General features: G+C 60.0%; 1 protein-coding gene across 2 annotated transcripts; it reads right to left on the reverse strand.

Annotated features, from left to right (window-relative positions):
• Positions 1-3,987: 3,987 nt before the first annotated feature.
• Positions 3,988-13,440, reverse strand: AKAP17A (A-kinase anchoring protein 17A). 2 transcript variants are annotated; one of them, XM_074323434.1, is made up of 6 exons: positions 13,305-13,438; positions 11,906-12,005; positions 10,852-11,629; positions 10,096-10,244; positions 6,897-7,137; positions 3,988-5,813 (listed from the first exon to the last, which is right to left on the reverse strand). In XM_074323434.1, exons 2-6 carry the CDS (start codon positions 11,998-12,000, stop codon positions 4,878-4,880), a joined length of 2,199 nt encoding a protein of 732 aa, XP_074179535.1. In that variant the 5' UTR covers positions 12,001-12,005; positions 13,305-13,438; the 3' UTR covers positions 3,988-4,877. The 2 variants fall into 2 exon arrangements, with proteins under 2 accessions (XP_074179535.1, XP_074179536.1); XM_074323435.1 differs by lacking the exon at positions 11,906-12,005 and having other exon boundaries at positions 13,305-13,440.
• Between the last annotated feature and the right edge of the window lie 12,979 nt (positions 13,441-26,419).

Raw genomic sequence — 26,419 nt, forward strand, 5'->3', positions numbered from 1 at the left:
ACACAAGGATTAGGCCAGACGCCCGGCGGCCAGGGTTAAAGCGGGTGATACCTTCTGTGGCCGAGCGCACCTGGCTGAGCGGTTCTTTGCGGGGTGTGGGGGGGACACATCCTCACATTTGATGGTCCCATGCTTGTGCGAGGCTGTAGATAATACGGGGAAAGGGCTGGGTGGCCCCCTTTCCATGTGGGGGGCTTCTGGTTACGTGCATTCTATCTCAGTGAGGCTGCTTTCTTTTGTTTACGCCTCCACGGTGTTCAGAAGACTTGTAGCCTCACGGCGCAATTTGCAGGGGAAAATACAGAAACGTTTTTTCTCTTTTACCGCGTACCCCATCCTCACCCATACACAGCGACCCCAGTGAGGCTGTTTGGAAAGTGGAAAGCGTGTGTGGGAAGTTGGGACAGACGCAGGGTCACCAGCGTCAGGTGACCACACCTGCGGGCGTGCTGGAGAGACCCCGTCTGCTCTCTGCACACTCGAGCCACCTGCTGTGTTTCCAGGGGTCCCCACGCCCATAAGGAAAGAAGAGCCACCCTTTGGGGAACTCCTGAGTGTGAGGACCTGGGGAAGTCGTTCTGCTGCGTTTGTGACCCCAGCAGGTCCTCCTTGTGTCCGGACAAGCGAAGCGCAGGACAGCGCCAGGGGCAGAAGCCACTGTCACCGTCTCACCCCCAGGGCCCCGTTCCTGGGCCACCCTGGGGGCCTGCAGCTGTTTCCATCTCAGGAAGCAGAGCCTGAGTGAAAGGATGGAAGTGAGGGTGCCGCCTGGAACGAGGGGCGTCCCTGGGAGGAGCGCCCACAATTTCTGTACAAGTTTATCTGGGCCAAACGGGGGACACACCCCCAAATGCCCCACAGAAAGATGGTTGTGCGGCTGATTTTATGTGCCTGAGAGTCAGGCGGGGAGCGAGGACGTGGAGGTGGGGAGAGAAAGCTGGGGACGCGTTACAGGACGGTTAAGACTCTGAGCTCGCGTGGGGGTCACTGCCCCTCGTGAGGGGTTGTGTTTTGTGGGTCCCAGAGGCCTGGGGTGCATGCCCCTCTGTGACTGCCCAGGTCGGAGCCGGTGAGCACATGCTCCTTGGAGGCTCGTTTCCGTCACGCGGACGACACAGCCCATCTCTTGCCCACACGTGGGAGGAGAAAGAGGCTCAAGGTACCTTCCCAGGCAGGTCTGTGACGAGGGTGAGCCCACGGAAGCTGGGGGCTTAGAAACAGGCCCGGCCCCCTCCGAGCGGTCAGTGGGCTAAGGAGGTGGAAAGCTGGCCTGAAGCCATGGAGCCCACACCAGGCGGGGGCCGCAGGGCGGGGGCAGGGAGGGCTGGGGGGTGCAGCCAGAGGGCGGCACAGGTGAGCAGGTGAGGCAGGCCCAGGGCACAGAGCGCGTGAGGGCACCGAGGATGATGTGACTCCAGGGTCCTCATCGGCAGCATGTAAGCTGCAGGGGAAGCAGCAGCGTGTGCCATCGTCTGCTGCGGACTCGGGTGGGTGGAGCGGCCGTGCAGGTGGACCAATGTCCCGACCTCACTCTGCACCCTGTCCTCCCGGGGCGCCCCACTTCCCAGCATGGGGCCTTCCCAGCGTCCCTGGAGGCCAGGTCCTCAGGTGCCAGGGACACAGGCGGCAGCGTCCCCGACCCGCTGCATGGCACAGCCCATACCCCTGGGGACCCCTCCCCTCAGGTCTGCAGAGTAGCTCTGCCCAGTCCCCCCAAGAGCACAGCCAAAGGAAGTGGGGTGCCAGGCAGCCACTGCGGACCCCCAAATCCGGGGGAGTAACGCAGCGGACGCTGGACAGGGCTGGCGACACAGGCCACAGTCGGTGTGGGGAGTTTCTTGGCAACAGGCAGGGGCCCGCCAAGGAGCCACCTGAAGGCTCAGGGACAGCGGCAGCACAGCACGTGGTAAGGACGCCACCCTGACTCCAAGGGCACGGAGCACAGCTCCGTTTCTTCCCGTCATCTCACAGGAAGTGCTCTGCTCTCACAGACTGCCAGCCAGGGGCAACTGAGATAAATTGGGGTGGTTTTTTGTACTGACTCACAATGAGATAATGGTTCAGTGTCCTAGGAAGTGGCTTAGGACAAAATGCTGTAAGTGAGACATAGAGAGACAGAGAAAGAGAGAGAGAGAGACAGAGAGAGAGAGAGAGAGAGAGAGAGAGAGAGAGAGAGAGAGAGAGAGAGAGAGAGGAGCCCACACGCAGGGGACCCCAGGAGACACGTGGCTGCTGGTCCCCACGCCCATCCCCCTTCCCACTCCCACCACCAAAGCCTGGCCGTGTGGGGAAACCGCACAAATCCAGGCACTGTCCTCCGAACCCCACTCCACACCCCACCGTGTCACTGCGGTGACTAGAAGTAACTGCTATGGCACAGCCACATACAGCTGTCCCTGTCTGCTGCCGGACACGAACAATACCCCGCAGCTGTCCTCTTCCTGACACCGGGGAGGTCCTGTGTGCGTGTCTAGGAGCCCCGACCACAGGCCGTCAGGGCCGTCAGACTCCCTGACTCCCCACTGGCACTGAACAAACTCAGGACCGGGAAAACGACCGAGGGTCAAGGAGGGCATAGAAATGACCCAGGCGTCAGCTCGCCTGGAAGACACCACCGTCCTCAACGGGTCCCCTCACCCCAGAGCGTCACGGGGACAAAGGCAAAAACTGAGGGGACCGCAAGGAGAAAAGGGGCGGCCAGTCTCTGGCTGGGGACATCACCACCAGCCCTCTCAGTGGCCCAGAGCCAGCAGGTAGAGCCAGCAGGATGGGGGTGGGGGAGGGGCAGACAGAAGGGCTGCCACTGCAGCCCGTCTACAGCGCATTGGTCCTGGGGGTGAGTGTGCAAAGACCAACACAGGGCGTCTCACAATGCAGAGCCCTGGGGCTCCCGCAGGGCACCTTTCTACAGCTCTGGGGGCGTGTCCCCAGCAGGCCACACCCTCGGGCCCCGCCCCCGCCCGTGGCCCCGCCCAGGCCCCCAGCAGACCAACTGTGGCCACAAGCCCTCCTCCCCTCTGGCTTCAGGCCCAGCCACCCGCCCTCCTGCCGCTTCCCACCAGGTTGCAGGTGAAGTCTGACCCCTGTGACCTGGTCCGGGCCCTGCTGCCACCTCCTGGCCACTGTGACCGGTTCCTGATCCTGGACCCACGTCACGTTCAGTCCCGTTATAAAGAACCCTGCCTGGAACACTGTGTTAGCGTGCGCCATCCAGACAGGGACGCAGGGACCTCCCAGAGGTGTCCCCTGGACCTCAGAGACGGCCTGACGTCAGAGACCTCAGCTGACCGCAGACACCCCGACCTCAGAGACGGCCCCCAGCCCCTCACCACCACTCGGCCTTCTTCTCCCGTTTGCTCCCTCAGGATTCCCAGGGTTCAGGGAGCCCCGTCTTACCGAGCACCGCGCGGTGGGTACCCAGTGCGACCCCAGGGCGTTCTCAGAGCCGCTGACCGGCCCAGGCTCACTGCGGCGCGGGACCCCGGGGTGTCCGCACTGGGTTTTCGAGGGGCGTTTCCGGCGTCTGAGCACAGCTTGTACCCACACCTGGGCAGGCGACAGAGAGCCATCCGGGAGAAAGCAAAGTGCGGGTCTGCTGTGCCCATCTCAGCGGTGACGGTACCGCAAGCCAGGGCGGTAGAGGCGCAACTGGCCGTCCACAGGCCGAGAAGATACGCGTTTTCACCGAGAAGGAGCAGCGTGGTCTATGGTCCCAGCAGGGCCAGCCACCCACTACCTCGACCCTCGGTGGGGTAAAAATCACTTCTGCTTGATTTCGTTTTGAAAAAGTGTCTCTAGGCTTTGAACGACTGCTTGAGTGGATTGGCTAAACTCGAGGTTCTCGCTAAACTAATGACAGGCCCCTCTCTGAGGAGCCACGCATCTCCTGCAGGGGTGACGCGTGACACGAGCGCCGTGGAACCCACCCATCGCTGCGAATCAGCCCTTCTAGGCAAATTGAAACAGACCAAGTATGCAAAATACTCGTTCACTGGAAAAGGATTTTATTTCACCATAAAAATGCAAACTGGAATCAACACCACCTTTTCTAATGCAAACAGTACAGCTATTTTTTTTTAAGGATTTCTGTGCTTCATGTGGAGAAGCCGACCATTATAAAATTTACCAACTTTGCCGCCTTAAATCTGGTGGAAACGTTCCAAGTAAAAATAATTTAGCAAAACAGCTTCTTAAAAAAAGCACACACGCTACCCTTGACTAGAAACCAAAGCTTTTGACCAACCTCTCCTCGGCTTTAATTACTCAAACGTGTAAAAAGTGAATGTCTGACGTTGACGAGCGTCACAGCGCCCCCGCAAACCGGCGTCTTAAAAGGACGGCACGTTGGTGTTTCCATTTTCCTGTGCCACTGCCCCCTTGCTCTTGGGGCATCTCCACCCAAAGTGAGCTTCTCATCAGTGAAGATTACAAGAAGAAAAACGGGAAAAACCAAACACCAAGAGCAAGGCTGGCTCCCCGCGCCCTGTGGGAGGCGCTGCGGGTCGGCTCGGACCAGCCATCCCCGGCCGTGCAGCGCGCCTCCCAGGTGCGTGGGCGCGACGGAGCGTGGGCAGTGAGCTCTGCCCTGTGCCCTGCTGTCCCCAGGACTGTCCTTCCAGATGCTTCTCCTGATTGCGAGGACTGGCGGCGATATTAAAGCTATCAGATCAACAGGTTTCAAGAGGAACTAAAGCTAGTGGCTGATGGCTGCAGACTGGACCCAAGGCTACCAGCGGCCAATGACAGCAGACTCGTACCGCGCCGCCCTCCTCCATGCGGCGGCTCCTTGGACGCTCGCTCCGGGGGCGGCGGCGGTGGGAGGAGGCCGCACGCTCGTCCGACCTTCTCTGGGCGGCAGCAGGACGCCGCGGCCTGCATTACCTGTTCCAAGAGCTGTGGCGCCGGCTGGGGGACCCCGAGCGCGACCTGTCGCCGCGGCGGTGGCGGCTGCGCTTCCTGCCTGAGCCACCCCTGCGGTCACGGCTGCGGTCCCTGCGGCCAGAACGCTCTCTGCTGTGGGACCTGCGCGAAGGGGTGTGGTCGGGGCTGGCGCTGCGCCGCGGGGCGCCGGCCTCCTGCTGCGCGCGCTTCTGCTGGGACCGCCCGTCCTTCCGCGGCCGCCCATCCTCCCGGCTGCCTGCCCGCCGCGGCCGGCTCCTCTCCCGCTTGTGTCGGTGCTCGGCGCCGTGGTCCCCGCTGGCCCGGCTCCGGCTGGGCTCACGGTTGCACTTGTCTTGCTCGGAACGGGCCTCCTTCCTGGGCGCGCTCTGCTCGCAGGCGGCGGGGACGCCCTTGGGCTGCTGGTTGTTGTCGGGGATGCAGGAAAGCACGGCCGGGCACCTTTTCTCTGGCGAGGCGTCGTCCAGGGCCACGGGGCGCGCGGGCTGCCGGTCCCCGCCCGGGCCCTCCTCGGCCACGCTCCCGTTCACGTCTCCGGGGGAGCGGTCGCCGTCCGGCCGCGGCGGGGTGTCCCTCGCGGCGCTGGGGGGTGGCTGGCCCCCGAGGCCATGCAGCGAGGACGCGACGGCGCCGCCGCCGGCCGACACCGTGTGCAGGATGTCCAGCACCGGCTGCAGCAGGTCGGCGTGGGCGCCGGCCAGCGGGGCGCGCGCCCGGGGGCCGTCGGCCGTCCTGCTCAGCAGAATGCTCAGAAGCCGCTGGCGCAGCGCGCGCTCCCGCCGCTGCAGCCCCAGCGCGCGCGCCTTCTCCTCCTCCACGCGCCGCAGCTCGGCCTCCTGCAGCCGGCGCCGCTCCTCCAGCTGCTGCAGGCGCCGCGCTTGCTCCTTCCGCTCCTGCTCCTGCACTCGGACGGCCTGCGGGAGACAGGGCGCGCGGCTCAGAGGGCGTCCTCCGCGCCCGACGCTCAGGGGCGGCCTGGCCACGCCCGGCGGGGACCCCGCGGCAAAGCTACTGGGCACAGCCCGCCCGGGGCGTGCATTTCAGGGGCGGCCTGGGCGCCCCCGCGGCTGCCAGGACTCGCAGACACAGGCGGCCGCGGGGCGTGCTGGGCCTAGCCTGGGTCAGTGTCTTCAATATTCACCATGAGACAAGAAATGAGCTGCCGCACGTCTCGGCGCGCCTGCCATGCTCCTTCCCGGGGCCTTATCAACACTGTAATTAGACAACAGGTTACGGGGTGGCCGGCGCCACCGTGCACGGGCACGCGGCTCGGAGCTCAGGCAGGGCCCGGCACGTCTGTCCGCGGCCAGCTCTCGGGAGTGACCAGCAGGGCCTCCAAGAGGCACAAGGCGGCTCTAGGGAACGTCCACATAGCAGCGGCCCAGGACCGTCAGCTGCACAGCTGCAGAGTGGGACCGCAGCAGGCCAGGCTCTGGGGGGCACCCTGGGTTCCCCTGGGACCAGGCTCAGCCCTCCTCCCACCGCCCCCTGCCACTGGCCTGCAGGGGTCAGAACAAGGCCCGGTGACCTGAGGAGGCCCAGCCAGGGCATCCCAGGTGCAACCAGAGCCACAGGGGGCCGGGTGACCCTCAGCGACCGCTGCCACTCCGTCTCCCAGGGACACAGTGACCCTCAGCCCTGGCCACACCAAGGCTGTGGGGCTGGTGCCGGGGAGGCCTGACCACAGGTCACACTAAGTGACCGTCCTACCAGCTTCCTAAGCCTGAAATCCGGAATGACGCAGAGAGCCTGCACAACACCAGCTGACAGATCACCCTCCCTGGGAAGCCTGATTCCTTTCGGTGGTGGATGCCACCAGCCGACAAACAGGGACCGTGACCGTGGCCCATGTCTCAGAGCAGAGGCATAGCTCCCGTGGGCAGGACAGGCTCAGCCCCTCGGCGGTGCCTCAGCCCGGCTCAGTGCCCCCGCGGTCCCGGGCCCAGCGCCCTAACGGCCCCCTGGCCTGGCCCGGCGCCCCCGTGCCCCGGCGGTACCTTGGCACGGCTGAGCAGCTCCGCGACGAGCCGGATGGACTGCAGGTTGCGCTGGGCCAGCAGCAGCTTGCGTTCCTCCAGCCTGATCTTCTCCTGCAGCTTTTTCTGCTCCTCAGCCTGGAGCTTCTCGAGCTTCTTCTGGCTCCGGCGGAGCTCACGCTCCCTCTGCTTCTGCTCCCTCCTGCGAAGCTTCTCCTCTCTCTTTCTCTCTCGCTCCTGTTCTTCCAGCTCTTTCTGTTTCCTGTGCAAAAGACACGAAGGCTCCATTAGCAAAGACAGGGTGGCAGGGGAACACTCGGTACCTCGCACAGGTGGCTTCTAAGCAAGCGGGGAAGACGGGTGGCAGGGAGGTGTCCACACGATTAATCATTTGAACTCTGTCCACAGATAAATTCCCATTGAGCCCAGAAACTCGAGCAGCGGCAGGGGCACAGGGTGAGTGTTTTAGTCTCTGGAGGGAGGGACGGCCTTGCCAAGCGCGACCCAAACGTGAGGCGCGGAAAAGGGGGCCGATGGGTTTGACGGCATCGATGGTTAGCTCTGAACCACAGACAGCAGCTCAGGTCAAGGGCCAACAGCGAGAAGCGACCCAGAGGGGCGGGAGGGCGGGGCCCGTCGCAGGGGGACACTGCCACCGCAGGCACAAGCGCCGTGACACACTGCTCCACACACAGCCATCCGGGCCTCAGACTCAGGACAGCAGAGGTCACGGAGGCTTCAGTTCTAACACGCAGGTAAGTGCCAGACGTGCTCCCGTGGAGAGGAAGGCCCATCCCTGGGGCTCTCGGAGGCAACCGCGGGGCCGAAAGGAAGCATGACACACAAATGTGCATGGCCACAGAAGGTTCCGGAAGCGTCACGCTAGGGGTAACATCAAACACAGAAGACCACGTACTGTACAATCCTCTTCCAGAAAAGGCAAACCCACAAGGACAACAAACCAAGGACGGTTCGCTCTGGGGTGTGCCCTGATCAGGGGTCCGTAAGAGCACACACTGTCTCACGGAAATCCTGCGAGGTCACTAAACACAGGCGCCCTGGACGTGGCGACTCGTCTTTAAAATGAACGCACAGCACGCCCGAGCCCCAACAAATTCGCTCCTAACACCGTTTCCTATTAGCGGGGGAGGGTTCCCAAAATGAGCATCCGAATGCGACCAGAACTAATCATCTCCCTGGAAAAGTCTGGAAGAAGCACGAGGCCTGTTAACACAGCACACCCTCCTGGGCTGTTCAGCTTTAAAATCACCCAAATGACCGACAGACGCAGTGACAAAGGCAAAGCAGCTCCACGCAGCACAGAGATTCACGTTGGGGGAGGAGTGGGACCTGAGGGCAGCAGGTCCACGGTGACACAGACCCAGAGAAGCAAGGACATGACCCACACATGGGGAGGGGCGGGGGAGGAAGCAGGGGGTGCACCCTCCCCCCAGGTGCAGGAAGGGAGCGGGGCCGAGTGCCGACGGCCCGTCCCAGGGGTTCCAGCACACAGGGCCCCACACGCTTCAAGAGCAGAGGCCCCAGGCGGCCTCGTGAGCCCCTAAGTGAGCAGCTCTGCAGGGAACCAGCCGAAGCCCAGGCCTGCCGTCTGCAAGGCCACGACATGACGGCTACAGCCACGCTCTGTCCTGACCCAACCACCCACACGAGCACGCTAGCTGCGGGGGAAGACACAGGGGCGCCTGGTCGGGCCTGCAGGCTCAGGCTGAGAAAGGGCAGTGGGACACCTGCACCCAGGCCCCCGGCAGCCCCCCAGCCTGCACCCAGGCCCCCAGGAGCCCCCCAGCGTGCACCCAGGCCCCCAGGAGCTCCCCAGCCTGCACCCAGGCCCCCGGCAGACCCGCAGTCAGCACCTCACGGCGGCCCTTCCCAGCGTTCCATGGCATGGCAGACGTGCCAGTGTGTGGACGGGACCCTGTGCCCCCACCACGCCTCCCGGGACGGAGTCTGTCACGTGGCCCACAGATGGTGGCCTGTCCTCAGGGCCAGGATGCGGCCCACTCCCTGGCCTGCTCTTTCCTGCTGTCAAGGTTAAGGAGCCCGCACAGCTGCTGCGTGAAGCGCTGAGGGGGCCTTTCTGCAGGATGACAGCAGCGTCCGCGGGTCACGGTGGGCGCCTGGAAGGGCGGGGACGGCCCGTTGTGGACGAGGGCCGGGCTGGTCTACACGCTGCAGGTCGCGGCTCCCATGAGCCTCCTGCTCGCTTTCCCTGCTTCTGCCAAGGGAAGCGTGCTGACGTGTGAGGCCATGCACATCCGGGCCTCTGGCTGTGCGTGAGCATGCTGCACGCTCCCCAGGCCACCTGCTCCACACAGAGGCCCCAGACGCTGCTGCCAGGGCTGCCACCACACCCACACCATCCTCCCCGGGCGGGCAGGCAGCAGACCAACCGGCCCCCCAGGGCAGCACGGTCCACACCTGCCACACCTAACATCGTGCTCGGCAGCAAACATCCAAACAGCTCAATGCAGACACGCGTCCGCTTCTGGGGGAAGAGTGGAAAACAACACAGGCGCCAGCCGTGGGGGACACTCGACTCTACAGGGAGTGACAAAAAGACTGGTCAGGAACGAAACCAGCCAAATCCACCGAGCCAGAGCCTCGACAGCCAGCAAATCAGAGCAGAAAACGGTCCTGTGACACCCACACGAAATGCTAGGAATGCCCAACGCGTGGCACTGACGGGAAGAAGTCCTCCTTTCCCCCCACGATCTAGGTCACACCGTTGGTTACGTTCGGCTCAGACCAAACAAACACAGGACGGAAGGAGGAGAAGCAGGACCAGACTTGGCCGCAGACGCCTAGTACTTTACTGCGTCTTTACCGGGAACCGTTTCTTACTAAAGCCTGGCTGACATTGTCCGTTCTCTACCTCATATTAACGTAATGCCAACGTAAATGCCACACAGGACAGCGGCCAGGACACAGTGGTGGCTTCGGCAGGATGCGGGGTGGGGGGGACAAGAGATGCGGGTCTGGAGGGCCAGCCCAGGCCATGTCACAGGTGGGACTGAGTTCCTGGGAGTGGCCGCTAGCACCCGGACACACACCCCTGCTGTGTCTCCAGCGGCTGCTGCGTGCAGACACTCACACGTGCAGACACGCACACACGTGCAGACTGCATGCACACGCACGCACACACACATCCCACAAGCACACACATGCACACGCGCGTGCAAGGCCCCGCCTCCCTGCGCACCTCTCCTCGGCCCTCTGCCGCTCCTCCGCCTCCTTCTCCCGGCGCTTCTGCTCCCGCCTCTGCTGCTCCAGCTCCTGCAGCTTCTGCCTCTCCAGCTGCCGCTTCTTGATGGACGCGTCACTCAGGTGTTTGGTGGAATCAAAGGACACCTGCGGGAGGACACAGGGCACGGCGGCATGACGTGGCCACGCTCCCAGACATGTGCCTCGCCGTGTGCTGACAAGAACCAAGCCACCCCTTTCACAAGGCGGTTGCCCCTCCCGCTCCCCAGGGCCCCAGCGTTTCCCCGGCCGACCCCAACACCACCGCCGCCACCACCGCCACCGCCGCCACCGGGTGGCCAGCTGATGGGCAGAGGCCCGGCTCTCTCGGAGGCTGGCGGCCTCGTCCCCGCACGGGAACCTGGTGAGGGCCCTCAGCGCTAAAGCACCCCGCTCCCGCCCGCAGAGGGCCCACCTTGATGTTGCAGGCCACGCCCCCGCCCCCGCCCGCGGAGGGGCCCACCTTGATGCTGCAGGCCACGCCCCCGCCCGCCCCCGCCCGCGGAGGGCGCACCTTGATGTTGCAGGCCACGCCCCCGCCCCCGCCCGCGGAGGGGCCCACCTTGATGCTGCAGGCCACGCCCCCGCCACGCCCCCGCCTGCGGAGGGGCCCACCTTGATGTTGCAGGCCACGCCCCCGCCCGCCCCCGCCCGCGGAGGCCCACCTTGATGCTGCAGGCCACGCCCCCGCCCGCCCCCGCCCGCGGAGGCCCACCTTGATGTTGCAGGCCACGGCCTTGCCGTCCTCGCCCTTGTACATGAGCTTCATGCCGCGCAGCGCGCTCATGGCTTGGATGAAGCCCGCGTACTCGCGGTACTGCACGTAGGCCTCGAAGTTGAGGTGCCCCCCGAAGCTGAAGGTGTGGAAGTTGCGCCCCGTCATCTCCTCCCGGTAGGGGTCCAGCATGGGGATGTCCACGTTGCGGATGTCCCCGAACTTCTCGAACACCCTGACCAGCACGTCCTCGCTGGGCTTCTCGGAGCCCGCGTCCCGCGGGGCGAACCACTTGCAGGGCAGCCCCTCCAGGTGGATGGTGTCCGGACGCTCCCCCGGCAGCGTCTCGTTCATGTCCTTGGCGTCGCGGAAGAAGGAGTCCCAGTCGTGCCGCGTGGGGAAGTCGATCTTGAACTCGGCGGCGCGGACCCGGAGGATGTCGGAGAAGCCGCTGAGCTTGATGGTCTTGCCGTCCAGGCAGGCCAGGAAGGCCTTCACCAGGCTCTTGTTCTCCACCTCGCCCTCGAAGCGGATGAAGTCCATGGTGCTCTTGGTGATGCGCAGCGTGGAGAACTGGTGGCTGTGCACCATGGCCTTCAGCCGCTCCATCACCTCCCAGTTGGAGATGGACTTGCCCGGCTGCTTCAGCTGCGGCAGCGCCACGCTGATGGTCATCTTGGTGATGGGCTTGAGGTACAGGCCGAACGCGGGGCACAGCTCCACCGCCTCAGACGTGTCGTGCACGATGGTGGCCGCGGCCATAGCCGGGACCTGGGGCCTGGAACGCAGACGCACACAGTCAGGGGCGGGCGCCCGGGCCGGCTGCTTGTGCGCCTCGCGGGGGCACGTGGGCTCCCCTGGCTGAAAGCCCTCCCTCATCACCTGACATGGCTGTTCTGAAACCATCAGGTGACGCCAAAGGGGAAAACAACTGAGTGGACAAAAGCTTCCACGAGCCCTGCACCCGGCACCCAGAAGCAGCCCTCCCGGGGCCAGCGCCGAGCAGCCTGGCTCCCACCCTCTGTGCAGTGGGAAGAGGCACGCGAGACCCCACCTAACTCCCCGGAGTTGCAGACAGGCCGCGGCGAAACCACAGAGCAGGAGGCCGCTCAGGCACCTGGGAAGACTGTGCAGCAGGTGGCCTGGCATTTGCCCTGGTCAAACAGGAAGGTTCAGGGTGAAGACACTCCACGCCTGTCTCTGCCCAGCTTCACGTGAAAACTGCCCGTCTTTCCCCAGCTGGGGGCTGGGGGCCATCAGCACCGTCTCCCTCCCCTCACTGCCCTCCTGGTCTTCCCTGCTGGTCCCCACACGTTCCCGGAGCGCAGGTTCTAGCCGCGACCTCGACACCATGCACCCAAACAACACAGGTGGCCCATCCAGCCACTGCCCAGCAGCTCAGGTGGGAGGTTTCCCCACAGGCCCCAAGCCAGGAGGCTCCGAACTGGATGGAAGAGCCCCCTGGGTGGACGAGGGGCTGCGGCCCAGGCGGAGCCCCCAGACCGAGAGAGACCCCAGAACTGCCCCCGGCAGGATCTCCCTCTGGTGGCCTAGCTACCCCTGTGCCCCCACCCCATCGCCGAGGGCCTGGCTGCCGCTGGTACCCCAGGCGCCCCAGTCCCCGGGTTCAGCCCCCGCACCTCCACCCCACGCAGCTGCCTGTGGGGCTTCGCTGTGTCCCCCCAACTGCCCCGTCCCCCAGGTACACCCCCATTACCCTTGGTTACCCCCGATTTCCAGCCCTCATTAGACCCCTGTTGTCCTGGCCTCTAGCACCGGCCCCCTCATAAAGGGAGACTCCCCGGGAACCCTCGGTCTCCATGGTAACCACCAGGCCCCAGGCCTTCCTAGGGCACCCCGGTACTGCCCCCACCTCAGACCCAGGGCCCCCCGACCGCCGGGACCCCCCGCCCCTGGGATTCCCCAGCCCCCCAGTGCCCCGGGCCTCAGTGTCCCCAACCCCCCAGTGTCCCTGGGCCCCGGGATCCCCCAGCCCCCCAGTGTCCCCGGGCCTCAGTGTCCCCAGCCCCCCAGTGTCCCCGGGCCCCAGTGCCCCCGGCCCCCCAATGTCCCCAACCCCCCAGTGTCCCCCCTGATTCCCCAGCCCCCAGTGTCCCCAGCCCCAGGATACCCCAGCCCCCAGTGCCCCGGGCCTCAGTGTCCCCAGCCCCCAGTGTCCCTGGGCCCCAGTGCCCCAGGCCCCCCAATGTCCCCAACCCCAGTGCCCCAGCCCCCCACTGTCCCCGGACCCCGGACCCCCAGCCCCCGATTCCCCAGGTCCCCAGCCCCCCCCCCCCCAGCCCCCAGTGTCCCCGGGCCCCCAGTGCCCCGGCCCCCCAGTGTCCCCGGGCCCCCAGTGTCCCGGGCCCGGGACCCCGCAGCCCCGGCCCCGCACCACCCCGGCCCCCGACCCCGGCCGGCTCCCGGAGGCAGCGAGTGCGGGCGGTGCTCACCGGCGCGGGACTCCGCCTGTGTCCCCCGCCGCCGCCGCCCTGGCCCCAGTTCGCCGCGGTCCCCCGACGACCCTGGCAGGAACAGCCTCCCCCCCGAGACCCCCCGATGCGCCCGCCGCCGCCCGCCGCTGTGACGCACTTCCGCTTCCGGTGTGCGGGCCCGCGGAAGCGGCCGCGCGGCGGCTGCCGGTTTCTCCTCCCGGTCCTGGCCCCGCCCCCAGGGCGGGACTTCCGGGGGCCCAGGGCGAGGGCGGGGCGACCCTGCTGTGCACTGCGCGTGCGCGAGCTCACCCTGCCCCCACGCCGCTACCTGTGCCCAGGTCCCAGGTCCAGGCCGAGGCCGCACCGGGGCCACCGTGGGCTGTTGATAAACCGGAGCGGTACCTGGTGTTTGCGCCTAAATTATTGTGATAATCATGCATAAGCTACTAATATAAGTTACCTGTAAATTATGGTCGAACCAAGCATTCATTTGTTGTATTTACTATGCATATTAATTACACATCACAGGTTAACATACTTATACAATTCAATGATAAATTATGCATTTCTCTCATCAAGCATTTATTAGTAGCTTAATTACTTTATTATGTATATTGATGTCTAGATCAGACGCTTCCTTCCAGGGGATGTTACGTTCTTACGTAAACATGTAACACAAATAAACATATAATACAATAAAATATATAATATTTTAATGTTTTCAATGGTTTATATTTCATACTTTATATGACATTTATTTTAATAACGAGATTGAAAGGCAACTCTATTTTACATATATTTTCACGTAACTATACATCATATACAGTATTTTTTACATAATCATATGCCTAGATGATTATGTACTTAGAAATTTGCACGTTACAATGTACGAGGCTCCCGTACTATGGCAGATGCTGCACAAGGCATGGGCTTCTGCTGCCCCACCCGTGTCCAAGCCCCCACCCTGAAAATCCAGGGTCGGAAAACAAGAGGGAACCTTCCGTTGTTCAACATAGTTTTCCAACCCATCAGCATCAGAGGGGCGAGGGGGAGTGAAGGGACCCCAACTACCAACGGAGTTTTAAACAGGAGGGGTTCCTGGATAATTTCTGGGTGTCTGCTATGTGTGGGTCATGTTGTCCTGTCCACACACCGTCCCTAGAGGCAAGTATGACCGTGATCTCCACGTGACAAGGAGGAAAGGGAGGGTGCAGGCTCCCCCAGGAAGGGGGCCCAGTCTTTGAACCCAGGCAGGCTTCCCCACTGTCTTCATGTACCTTCTTGTTCTTCTTGGGAAGACAGAGAGGTTTGGTGTTCTCTTTACAACGGTCGTCTCTGAGGCTGCTTGCGTGTTTGTTTCCCTGGGGAACTGTTCAATTTGAAAGCGATATTTCCACTCTGCTCTCCGAGAGACATTTGCAAAGCAAATGAAGAAATGAGACGCGCAGTCCTTGGTCACCAGCAAGCCCAAGAGGTGATTACAGTACTTGGGGAAATGTTTGAGGAGATTCCTGCTCCAGTCTTTAGCAAGGTACCCCTCCTCTGGGTGCACCTCAGAAATAGAAAAACAAAGTTCCAGGTTACCTGCGGCCATAATCTGTGGTCCCAATGTGGTAAGTGGATGGCTGTATAAACCACTCTTGTGGACTATCGAATGGAACTGGGCACATGATGGGATATCACCCCCAGGATTAGATGGGAAAGGTGAAGGAATTTTGCAGTTGTAATTAAAGTGCCTAATCAATGGATTCAAGTGAATCAAAAGGGAAGTTATTCAGGGTGGGCCAGGCGTAATCAGGTGCAGAAGTCAGAGTTAAGAAGTCAGAGATTTGAAGCAGCAGCGACACAGCTGGCTGCCTTATAGAGACAATCACTTGGCAGGAATTGGGGGGCGGGGGGTCCTGGGAGATGAAGGCCTCAATGCTACCACACAAGGAGTTGGGTTCTTCCAACAACTGGGGATCTTAGAAGAGCCCCCCCCACCACCAAGCCTCCAGTGAGAGCCCGGCCCTGGCTGACATCTCCATCCATCCATCCATCCATCCATCCATCCATCCATCCATCCATCCATCTAGCAATATAACTATCTGACTGGTTATCTATCTATCTATCTATCTATCTATCTATCTATCTATCTATCTATCTATCCATCCATCTAGCAGTATAACTATCTGACTGGTTATCTATCCATCCACCTATAGATCCATTCACATTCCCATCCAGCTACCCGTCCATCCACCCACCCACCTTAATCCATCTGTCCATTCATCAACTCACCGACCCACCCCTCTACCCATCCTCTACCCACCCCATCTATGTCTCCCCATCCATCCATCCATCCATCCATCCATCCATCCATCCATCCACTCATCCACCCATCCACCCATCCATTTATCTGTCCATTCATCTACCCACCCACCCATCCCTCCATCCATCCTCTACCCACCCCAGCTATGTCTCCCCATCCATCCATCCATCCACTACCCGCCCACTTACCACCTCTCCACCCAGCCCTCCCTCCGTCCATCCATACACCTCAGACATATTAATATTAAACAAGCCTCTCAAACCTAAACAACTCATTTCCGCCAGGGGGCGTGCCCACCAATGTCATGAACCCCAGAGGGAACTGCCTGGTTAACCCTGTGGTAGGGTCCGGAAGCCAGGGGTTCGTTAACCCGACATCTGTCCTCAGCAAAGACATCAGCCCAGTGGTTTTCCCATGAACGTTACCCTCCTTAGGACATCAGCCCTTTGCAACTCGTGCTCTTATTAGGTAGTTCTTTATCTACCCCAGGACTTTTCATGCACCATGTACCTAAGTTCTCAGCAGCACGATCCAAAGAAAAGTGTGTCACGTAGGCCTCGAGGAAGCCACACCAGGACTTGGAGACATTCTCCTCTGCTGGCACTGCTTGTGTCCATTAGCCTGATTTTCTAAAGGAAATTCCACACAGCCTACTAATTGCCATTTTTGCTGTGCCCACATTCTCTCTGACTTGGTAATGCCAGTGCTGGTAAGTCACCCTGTAGAATTATTGCCCAGTTATACAAAGGTCTATGTGTAAGTTATATTGCACAATAAAATACATGTGGGTATTTGTATGCAGGTATACAAGGTATATGTATAATTAATGCTTCTGGCAGCATTGGAGATGGCAGGAAGAGAATGTGCTGCAGGTGTGCTAAAGCCCCACTGTTGTGATGACAGGGTGTTCAAAGGTGATTTCAGAGTGTGGGACCAGCAGGTTGGGTCCACAGCACTGTAGAAGATGGATGAAGGAGGGATGGGGTGGGGACAAAGGACTGGGAGCTACGGCGACAGTATCCACCCACCACCCACCATCCATCCATCCATCATCCATCCATCCCCCCAACCATCCATCCATTGGTCATCCATCCATCCATCCATCCATCATCCATCCATCTGTCATCCATCCACCCACCATCCATCCATCCGTCATCCATCCATCCATCCGTCATCCATCCACCCATCCATCCATCCATCCATCATCCATCCATCCATCATCCATCCATCATCCATCCATCCATCATCCAGCCAGCCAGCCAGCCAGCCAGCCAGCATCCATCCATCCATCATCCATCCATCCATCCATCATCCATCCATCCTTTCATCCATCCATCCATCCATCCATCCATCCATCCATCCATCATCCATCCATCCATCCATCCATCCATCCATCCATCCATCCATCCATGTGGCCGCCCATTAGTCTCCAGGCCCACGCTGGGGTTCTAGACAGTATCTTTAGTCTCCATCCACTCTTGGACGTTGGAACTGATACAGGCCGTTCCAGAGCCCCCATCAGAAATCCCATAACGAAACTGTCCAGTGGCCAAAGCCCCCAGGCAAGCCAGGAGACCCTTATCTACCAGGACACTGCGGGACCTGCAGACCACTTGTCAGGGGAGCAGAGGGGGAATGCAGACCTCAGTGTGAGTCAGACTAAGTCTTTGTTGCATGGAAACAACGTACACAAGTGCTTCGCAGTACGGGAAGGAAGATGTGAAGAGGTGATATGGCAGGGCGAGGGTGTGGTCCCCTCAGGAGAGCAGGGCGGGTCGCACACGGTTTGTTGAAGGAAGTTGAGGGGAACCAGCCTCCAGGTGGAGAGCAGCAGCCCATGCACTGGCTGTGTTTGAGGGACTTTCCACGGGAGGGATTCCAGCAACCTCCCGTGAGGTGGCCAGGGAAGAGAATCCCGGTGGAAGGTCTGGTTGCTTCTTGCAGGGTTAAGATCAATCTCAACTGCTACTTCCCCTTGCCCACGTGGCCCGTCACGCGATCCTACAGAGAAGCAAGGTGTTTCCTGGAGTGGAACGTTAGTGCGGTTCCTTCAAAGACTGCCTGTGTTCTCAGCATGGTTTGTCACTGCTTTGTAGAGATGCATCTCCAGGCATGGGTGCTTTCTCCATTCCTTCCCCCCAAATCTGCATAGCCACCACTGGCTTTTTTCTTTTTTAATAAGTGGTGCCAGCCTTACCTCTTTAAGTCTTTGCAAGGAGACGTGGAAGTCACGTTCTTTCCTGTATCCCACCCTCCTTTCCTCTTTCCTCCACTGCACTGTATGGTGGTGAGCACAGACCTGTGGCTTGGAGGTGAGGGGACAAAGGGGCGGCTGAAGGGAGAGAGAAGACACCCCAGTCACTGGAAGTGGCCTGGGGGTGGGGCGGGGGGCCGCCAGGAAAGAGGGTGTGTGCTCAGCCCTGTTCATGATAAAACCACAAGAATGAAAGAGCCTTTCTGAGAAAGAACCAAGGCTACCACTTCGGGATGGGATTCCAGGGACCCGTGAGGATCTGCGATAACCAGTGAGGCGGGTGGTAGCAATTTGAGATAAATTTCATTGAAAACAGCCCGGTGAGAAAATGCACGTTCCAGGAACTAATTAGCTGTTGATGCACAAATGATATTGTAAGGAGCTATGCCACTGGCAGGGGGAGGGAGGTATTATTTCCTATGTGAAGAGCACAAAATCAGATGTTGTGAAGATCAGATCAAAGGGCGACCTCAGAACAGGAGATACAGATGCAAAACTGAGATACAGAAGTGTCCCGCCCATGAGAAACGAGGTCGTCACATGACTCACTGCTGCGCTGGCCTTCCCTTTTCTCTTCAGGATCACTGAGCCGTAATTCAGAACAGGGTCGAGTGCTCAGTCAGCATGAGCAGCTCCAAGCGTAGCTTCCAGAACAAACTGGGCAGTGATGGGCACAGCCATCTGGGAGGATCCAGTGGCTGGGACAACGGGGGGAGGCCCAGAGCAGCGGCTTCTAACAAGTGAGTCCGGCCAGAGACCCTCAGGGCCTTAAGGAGGGGAGGGAGGCAGGCCTGGAAGGTCCGTCAGCCAAGGCCTCATACTCAGCGACTGGGGCTCACCTCCAATGGCCGGGTCCTGATGGGGACAGGAAGTGTCACTAGGACCTGGAATCCCAGTGACCACTTAACTGCACTGGGGCCAGAGTCAGAGAACTGGCCACCTCTGTCCTCTTCGTCCATCTGTCCATCAACCCATCCATCTATCCTCTGTCTGTCTGTCTATCCATCCAGCCAGCCATCCTCCATCCATTCTTCCAACTATCCATCATCCATCCATCATCCATCCATCCATCCATCCATCCATCCATCCATCATCCATCCACCATCCATCCATCCATCCATCATCCATCCATCCATCATCCATCCATCATCCATCCATCCATCCATCCATCCATCCATCCATCCATCATCCATCCATCCATCCATCCATCATCCATCCATCATCCATCCATCCATCCATCATCCGTCATCCATCCATCCATCTATCCATCCATTATCCATCATCCATCCATCCATCCATCATCCATCCATCCATCATCCATCCATCCATCCATCCATCCATCATCCATCCATCCATCCATCCATCATCCATCCATCCATCCATCATCCGTCATCCATCCATCCATCCATCCATCCATCCATCCATCCATCCATCCATCAATCCATCCATTCATTATCCATCATCCATCCATCCATCCATCATCCATCCATCCACCCATCACCCAATAATCCATCATCCATCCATCATCCATCCATCCATCCATCCATCCATCCATCCATCCATCCACCTACGCACCCATCCTTTTTATGTCTCTCCTCTGCTGACTTTAATGGAAGCAAGCTCCTCAAAACTATCCTCAAACTGCCCTCTTCTCTCATGTCATTTTCAAACGAGAGAAGTGCCACGTTTCACGACATCTCCTGACCAAGTGGCCACCAACCTTTCGTAATGTTTCATGAATGCCAGCTGCCTGGTCCTGGCCTCATTAATAGGGCAGGGTTTGGTTCACCGTGCATTTTTGCATCAATTTTTACTGTTTTTAAATATTGTATGAATGACCATCATCATGTTTGTGAGTCAGTTTGGGACACACATTTTTATTGCATCCCTAAGGAGATGCAATCAGCAAACACGGGGAAAGTCTCACCCAGTGTTTCTGTTTGGTTTTGTTTGTTTTCCGCAGTAGCTGGGCTGCGATCCTCTCAGTCAGCCAAGCAGTGCAGGTAGGGGCCACTCGGAGGGGCTGTTTGCATGAGGGCCCTGCTCAGAGGTGAGGCTTTCTTCATCCAGCCCCCCCACCCCGCGGTGAGAAGGGGCCTGGGGCTGGCTGCTCTCTCCCTGTGTTCATCCATCTGGTTCCATTTCCACCTCATCATGCACTGGCATCCTGTGGCCACTGTGACACGACCGCCATGCAGAGTTGTAGGGATGTTTAGAGCTGGCACAGGTGCTGGCACTGCGTCACCCTCCCTCCCACCCTGGGGTATTCGGCACCCCTGTGCCTGGTCTCTCTATAACCTGACAGTTCCCTACTAGTCACTGTGTCGTCCTCCTGTCCCGGGCAGCTGTCACATGTGGCTTGTGAGCTGCCCCCAATGGCCCCTGGACACTCAGGGAAGGAAGTAAAGAGCCTACACCCGAGGCAGGGACAAGGGTCCCGGGAGGGGATGGCAGGAGCCCAGTGTCCTCAGACTGCATGGGTTCAAATGGCCCTCCTGCTGGCCCGTGACCTCAGACCAGACTGCGTGGGTTCAGACGGCCCTCCTGCTGGCCCGTAACCTTGGACGGGACACAAATCCCCTGGGATGTCAGCTTCCTCTTGTGTTTGGGGGGGGCTGTGGGGGACACGTGCCTCTGAGACCCATGGAAAAGAAGGAACAGACAACCTGTAAAGAGACACGTCCGCATTTTACAGCCATCGGGGAGGCTGCTGTCAAAAGCAGGACACAGCGAGCTAAGGGGCGAGTCCTGAATCGTGCAAACCTGAGACTACACCTGCAAGGTGACGTCTTGTCCTGAGAACTGTTGGCTTTGTGCAATGATCCGCTTATTTCTCCTGGACACCCGGTGCAGATGTAAAGACAGGTGACAGACAATTAAATTGGAGAGCTGATTGATTGATTGACAATTGATAGTAGAGAAGACATAGATGATCGATGACACACGCATGTAGATACATTAGATATATAGATGATAGATTGATATTGATCGATTAATTGATAGATGATACAGATTGAGAGATAAATCATCAATAGACAGAGATAGATGATAGATACAAATGACTGATAAATCATCAATAGATGGGGGGGAGAGAGAGACAATACATAGGTATAGATGACTGGCCGATAAATAATCGGGTGGGGGGAGAGAAAGAGAGATAGAGACAGATGGATATGCGGTCCTTTGCCTCTTTCTGAGCTGCTGAGACCCGGGGAGTCTCAGAAGGAAGGAAACACAGCTCCTCTCTGCACAGTTGTGTTTTCAAGTTGATGAGAACTGAATAGACGTGGGGTGGCCCAGAGGAAAACCCCAAACCGCACGGGTGGGGGTGCCCTACGTAGGGGGGCCCACAACCCCCACAGTGCCTCTGCATTAACCCATTTACCGCAGCAAAGCAAGCGGTGATCCAGGGGAGACCCCGGGAAGCCGGGTCGCCCCCTCCCGTGCAGGAAGCCCTGGGGGCTGTGGGCTTAGGGCAGCCCCTCCGGGAGGAGCGGGGCGGGGAGACGGCCCCTCACGAGGGTCACACAGAGCCCCAGCCGTCCACAGCTCCGGGCGCCACGCCTGGGGACACACAGGAGGGCCCACATTTAGTCCTGGAAGCTGGTGCTGGGGCCCTGCGTGAGGGAGGGGTGGGGGGGCTGAGAGTCAGGACAAAAAGTCCCCAGTACCCTCCTCCCCTCCCCGCCCACACACAGCACAGCCTGCCCTGCTCTTAGCACTGACCCGGGTCTGCTACATTTGTTACCATCAATGGACCCATAGTGATACGTTGTTATTAACCAACGTCTGGATTTTATTCCCATCATCTCAGGTTTTCCTGACTGTCCTCCTTCTGTCCCAGGACACCACCCAGGCCCCACGTGACATGGTTGTCGAGTGTCCCTGGCTTCTCTGGGCTCTTCCCCAGAGTGTCTCAGAGTCTGACCTGTCCTGTTTGGGTGACCTGGACACTTTGAGGCACACCGGCTGGTGAAGAAGGTGCAGGACGGATGCCCCTTTGGTGGGTTTTGCCTGATGTTCTTTCTCACGGTTAGACGGGTGCTGTGGGCTTGGGGGGAGGAAGACCCCAGCGGCAAAGTGCCCTTCCCATCTTGCCATGTCCAGCTGTCTGCTTTGCACGTGACAGCGCGCTGGGTACGACCTCGGGCCCCTGGCCCAGGTGTGTTTGTCAGGTGTCTGCTGTAAGGTTACTACGGTTCCATCTTTCCATTGTGCGCTTTGGAGGGGAGTGCGTACATGCAGCGCACGCTGTGCTGGGGAATTATCTCGTCCCATCTGCACGCCTGCAACAGGAAGCTGCAGCAGATGGCCGTTTTGTAGACAGAGGGTAACGTGAGCAGAAACGAGCACCCCTCCCCACCCAGCGCCGGCACGGCACGTGCATCCTGCCTGCAGGGCAGCTTCCTGCCAAAGGCCCGTGTTCAAGAGGCTACTGCATCCGTCCGGATACAAGGCCCAGCTCGGGTTGACTGCAGTGGGGCGGGAAACCGCCACGCTCAGTGCAGCTGCCGTGGCCCTGCAATTCCACGTTAGAGAGTCACTCCTTTGGCATTGCTGAGACAGGTGCTGATGCCGTTCTCCACTCACGTGTCCACTTCATTTCCAACGGAGAGAAGCGCAGACGCGGGATGAGGAATCCCCAAGTCACAGGCAGAGGACCGGCCTGGATTCTCCAGCCCTCACTTCACTTTGCTCGGTGGGTTCAGCAAAGTGACCACACGGCCTGACTTTTCTGGCACTGGGACTCCCCCCCCCCGCCCGCCCCCACCTTCCCAGACCCTCTGCAGGCTCCTCCCGGCTGGTGCTTCAGCTCACGCCCATGCACGGAAATGTCCAGAAAGTCTCCATCCCGCAGCCCAGAGCTGCCACGCAAAGGTCCCCAAGTGGCGTCCGTTACGGGGCCGGCAGCCTAGCAATCCCACTCATTAAGGGTTTCGGAAACACAGATTTTTACTCTTGCCAACGGCTCTCACAAGGTCTGCGGCTTTCCTCCCTGCCTGCTCCTTCTTTCCACGCGGGACTATGATCCACATCCCTTCCTATACACGCTGACACGGCCACACCCCTGTTCTGATTTTCTCTACGTCTCTAAAATGTAAGGTCACTGCAAAAACAATAAGAAAAGTTGTGTTTGTGCGATGAGTTACAGTAACCCTCCAGGTGACGGGCGGAGATCAAAGGGACAAACTTCCAGTTATAACAGGAATAAGTCCCGAGGACGTACTGGTGGAAATCAGGCCACAGTGTGCACGTCCATCAAATCGCCACGTGTCCACCTGAAATGGATGCGATTTTTGTCAGTCACACCTCAAGAAAGATGGAGAGAATTCTGTTTGTGAAATTAAATTGCTATTCCTCTGGCTTGGTTTGGTCATGGCATTCTGGACAGAACTGACTTTGGAAACGGGGTCTTTGCAGATGGGACTGAGTGAGGGATCTGAGATGAGGTCGTCCTGGATTGGGGGGGGCCCTGAATCCAATGACAGTGTCCTCGTCAGAGACAGAAGAGGAGGGACACAGACACAGAGGAGACGCCATGTGGAGACGGAGGCAGAGATGGGAGGGAGGCGGCCACCAGCCCAGGGACGCCTGGAGCCCCCAGGAGCTGGAAGGGGCAGGAGGGACCGTCCCCTGGGGCCCCCGGAGGGAGCGTGGCCCTGGGACACCTTGAGGGCAGACTCCTGGTCTCCAGGCCTGGGGGAGGATGGGTGTCTGTAGTTTTAAGCCCTAGTTTGTGGTCATTTGTTTGGGCCGCCCCAGGACTCACACAGCCGGGTGTTACACATGGAAGCTTCAGGTGCTTTGTGCTTGGAGAGAAATCAGGGGCCTGGAGTCCGGCAGGGAAGCGAGTGGCCTGGCTGCTGAGCGCTTGCTGGCCTGGGGCTGGGTCCTCGGCTGGAAGGCCTGACAGGTCCCCAGGGCCCAGGTGAGTCCAGTTGGGCTGAGGCGTCCACTGGTTCCAGGGCTTATTTCACAGAGACTCCCGGGGAGCCCACCCGGCCACACCTTAGAAACAAGCCTGGGGTGGAGGGGGGGCGCTTCCTGAGAAACCAAAACGTGCTGTTTGTTACACATCTTCTGAGTCTGTTTTGCTTTTTGTTTTTGTTTTCAAAGAACTATCTGTAGAGTCTACTGTCTTTGTTCGCCATCTGGGTCCTTTTCTCAGGGTAACGACGGAGAGAAAGGGACCTGATTCCTGCAACAAACACTCCTTGTGTCCCGGCAGGCAGTGTGCGCCGGTGTGTTTCTGCTCTCTGGGCGCACGCTGGGGGACCCCCGTGGGGCCAGCATTCTTGGGGACACAGGCCAGGCTGTCTTACTCTCCTTTTTAAAAACTGAGATGGAATTCACGGAACACACAATTCACCCTTTAAAGTGCACAACGCAGGGGCACGTAGCGTGTTCACAGTGTTGTGTAAGCACCACCTGTCTGGTTCCAGAACATTCCATCCCCCGAGGAGACCCGTCCCCATGAGCTGTCACTCCCCCTCCCCTGCCCCAGCCCCTGACAATAGTCACCCACTTCCTGTCTGTGGAGGAGCTTGTTCTGCACGTTTCACCTAAATGGAGTCACACGCTGTGTGTCTGGCGTCTGTCACTCGCTGAGCAGTGTCCTCAGGGTCCCTGCATGTGGTGACGAGTGTCAGCGCCTCCCTCCTTTCCAGGGCCGAGTGACAGTCTCGTGTGTGGACAGACGGACCCCGCTGTGAGTGTCCGCCCACCATTGCTGCTCCCACCTGGTGTCCACTGCACACAGTGCGGGGGGAGCGTCCAGTGTCGGCCTCTTCTTGACCCACTGGGCCAGGAGGGCTGAGCTGCACAAAGCGGTCCCCTCGGGGTTGTGGGAATGGGGCCCGGGTCGTTCTGAGGGCTGATGTCACTGGAGACCCCAGAGCTTGGCCACCAGCAGGGAAGTGAAACCGCCTGCCTGGGCCCTATTTGTTTATCGAGGTTGCATAAGAGACGAGCTCTGGAGACAAACAGCAGCCCGTGAGGGTGGGGGTAGGGTGGGGTGAGGGAAGGGGCCCAGAGAGGTGCTGCCTGCTGCCTGCTGCCATGCAGGAGGTCCGGGGTGTGTCGCTTCCTTTGTAAGTGACAGCAGGTCCACCCGGGGCTGCGGCTGCAGAGAAGAGAACAGGGCTGGGGGCCGGTTCCTGAGAACCGGAATGTGGCTGCTGCAAAGCCCTGGGGCCGGGCACTATGACAGATGACAGGCCATGCTGAGAGCAGCGTGCAGGGCAGGGGTCCGGGACTGGCCTCTGGTGCTCATGGCCAAGGAATGTGGCCGCCTGCCCGCCCCACACGCACACACAGGCACACTGACGGCGCTCCTCACCCTTCTGGGGGTGCACTGTCCTCCCAGCCCCCCCATGTGTCAGGCACAGCAGCCTCTCTGCCTGCAGGACAGGCCTCTGGTGGACGGGCTTGGGGTTCAGGGAGCAGGGCTGGACTGGCCCCATGTCACCCTCCGGTCACCACAAAGCAGGCGGAGGACAGCGGGGCCCCACGGAGAACTGACACCTGTCTGCCCAGGACTGGGTGTGAATGTGTCATGCCTGGGTGTGAAAACGCTCAGTCCTCTGGGGCCCAGGAAGGGGCTCACACATGGACCGTTTCTCTCGCCCGCCCGCGCACACCGTCTTCCCTCACCCCACGCGTTGCAGGAGGGAGCTGTGGCGTGATCGGCTCCTTGTGTTCCATAGTTTCCCACGTACGCTGTGTGGTTCGGTGGCCTTCTCCAGCTCCGAGGCACCAGGCAGCACCAAGCACCGTGGTTTGCGGGGGATTCTACACGGCAAAATCACCCCCCCCCCCCAAAGCACCAACATGCAAAAACACACGGCACTCAGAAACTGCCGAAGGGACACTTGTCGGCAGTCTCGGCGGCATGTTGTGACAGCACAGCTGGGGACACACATGATGGGAAACCGCCACGAGGCTGGGTTTGGGGGACATGCATCCATGTCACAAATCTGCGTATTCGCAAACATGGAACGTGCCAAGGGTGAAATGCACCCGCCCTGAACCTGGGAGCATGTGAGGTCGGCAGGGTCCCCACAGCAAGCCGCGACACCACGGAGGGTCCACAGGGACCCGAGGCTAGGGTTTGTCACCTCCGTGTGCTGAGGACAGGAGGGGCACATGCCCCAGGCGGAAGGCTCCAGAGGGACCAAGTCTACAGCAGCAGGCCGGCAGCGGGCACGTGCTGATGGGCCCAGGACTGGTGCCACCTGTCCTTGTACGGCCCCCCAGGGGCGTGACGGGGGGGGGGGGCGGACAACGACCTCTACCTCCCAGCCGAGACTCCCAACCTCCCAGGGCCTGCACCTCGTCTACGGCAGCCGGTCCTGGGGTGTCGAGCCAAAGCAGGAAGCGTGGGCGAGCGTGTGCAGGGGTCAGAAACCCAGGCAGGGCAGGTGGGATGCCAACTGGTGCAGCCGCTTTGGAGAAGAAGCTGGCGGTTCCTCAAAGTGGGGCACGTGCGGTTACCCTACGACCCAGCAACCTCACTTCGGGGAATGTGGTCGGCAGGACTGAAAACAGATATTCAATCAAAACACTCCTACA

The sequence above is a fragment of the Rhinolophus sinicus genome, chromosome X, assembly GCF_036562045.2.
Source record: "Rhinolophus sinicus isolate RSC01 chromosome X, ASM3656204v1, whole genome shotgun sequence".
NCBI classification, from domain to species: Eukaryota; Metazoa; Chordata; class Mammalia; order Chiroptera; family Rhinolophidae; genus Rhinolophus; species Rhinolophus sinicus.

Bases quoted from the DNA above. Each gene is read 5' to 3' on its own strand.
- AKAP17A (XM_074323434.1), bottom strand. From the start codon at position 12,000: ATGCCAGGCCACCTGCTGCACAGTCTTCCCAGGTGCCTGAGCGGCCTC. The intron at 10,245-10,851 runs GTGGGCCTCCGC...GTCCTCCCGCAG, and splicing joins CCGTGGCCTGCAACATCAAG to GTGTCCTTTGATTCCACCAA. The intron at 7,138-10,095 runs GTGCGCAGGGAG...TCTTTTGCACAG, and splicing joins CGGCAGAGGGCCGAGGAGAG to GAAACAGAAAGAGCTGGAAG.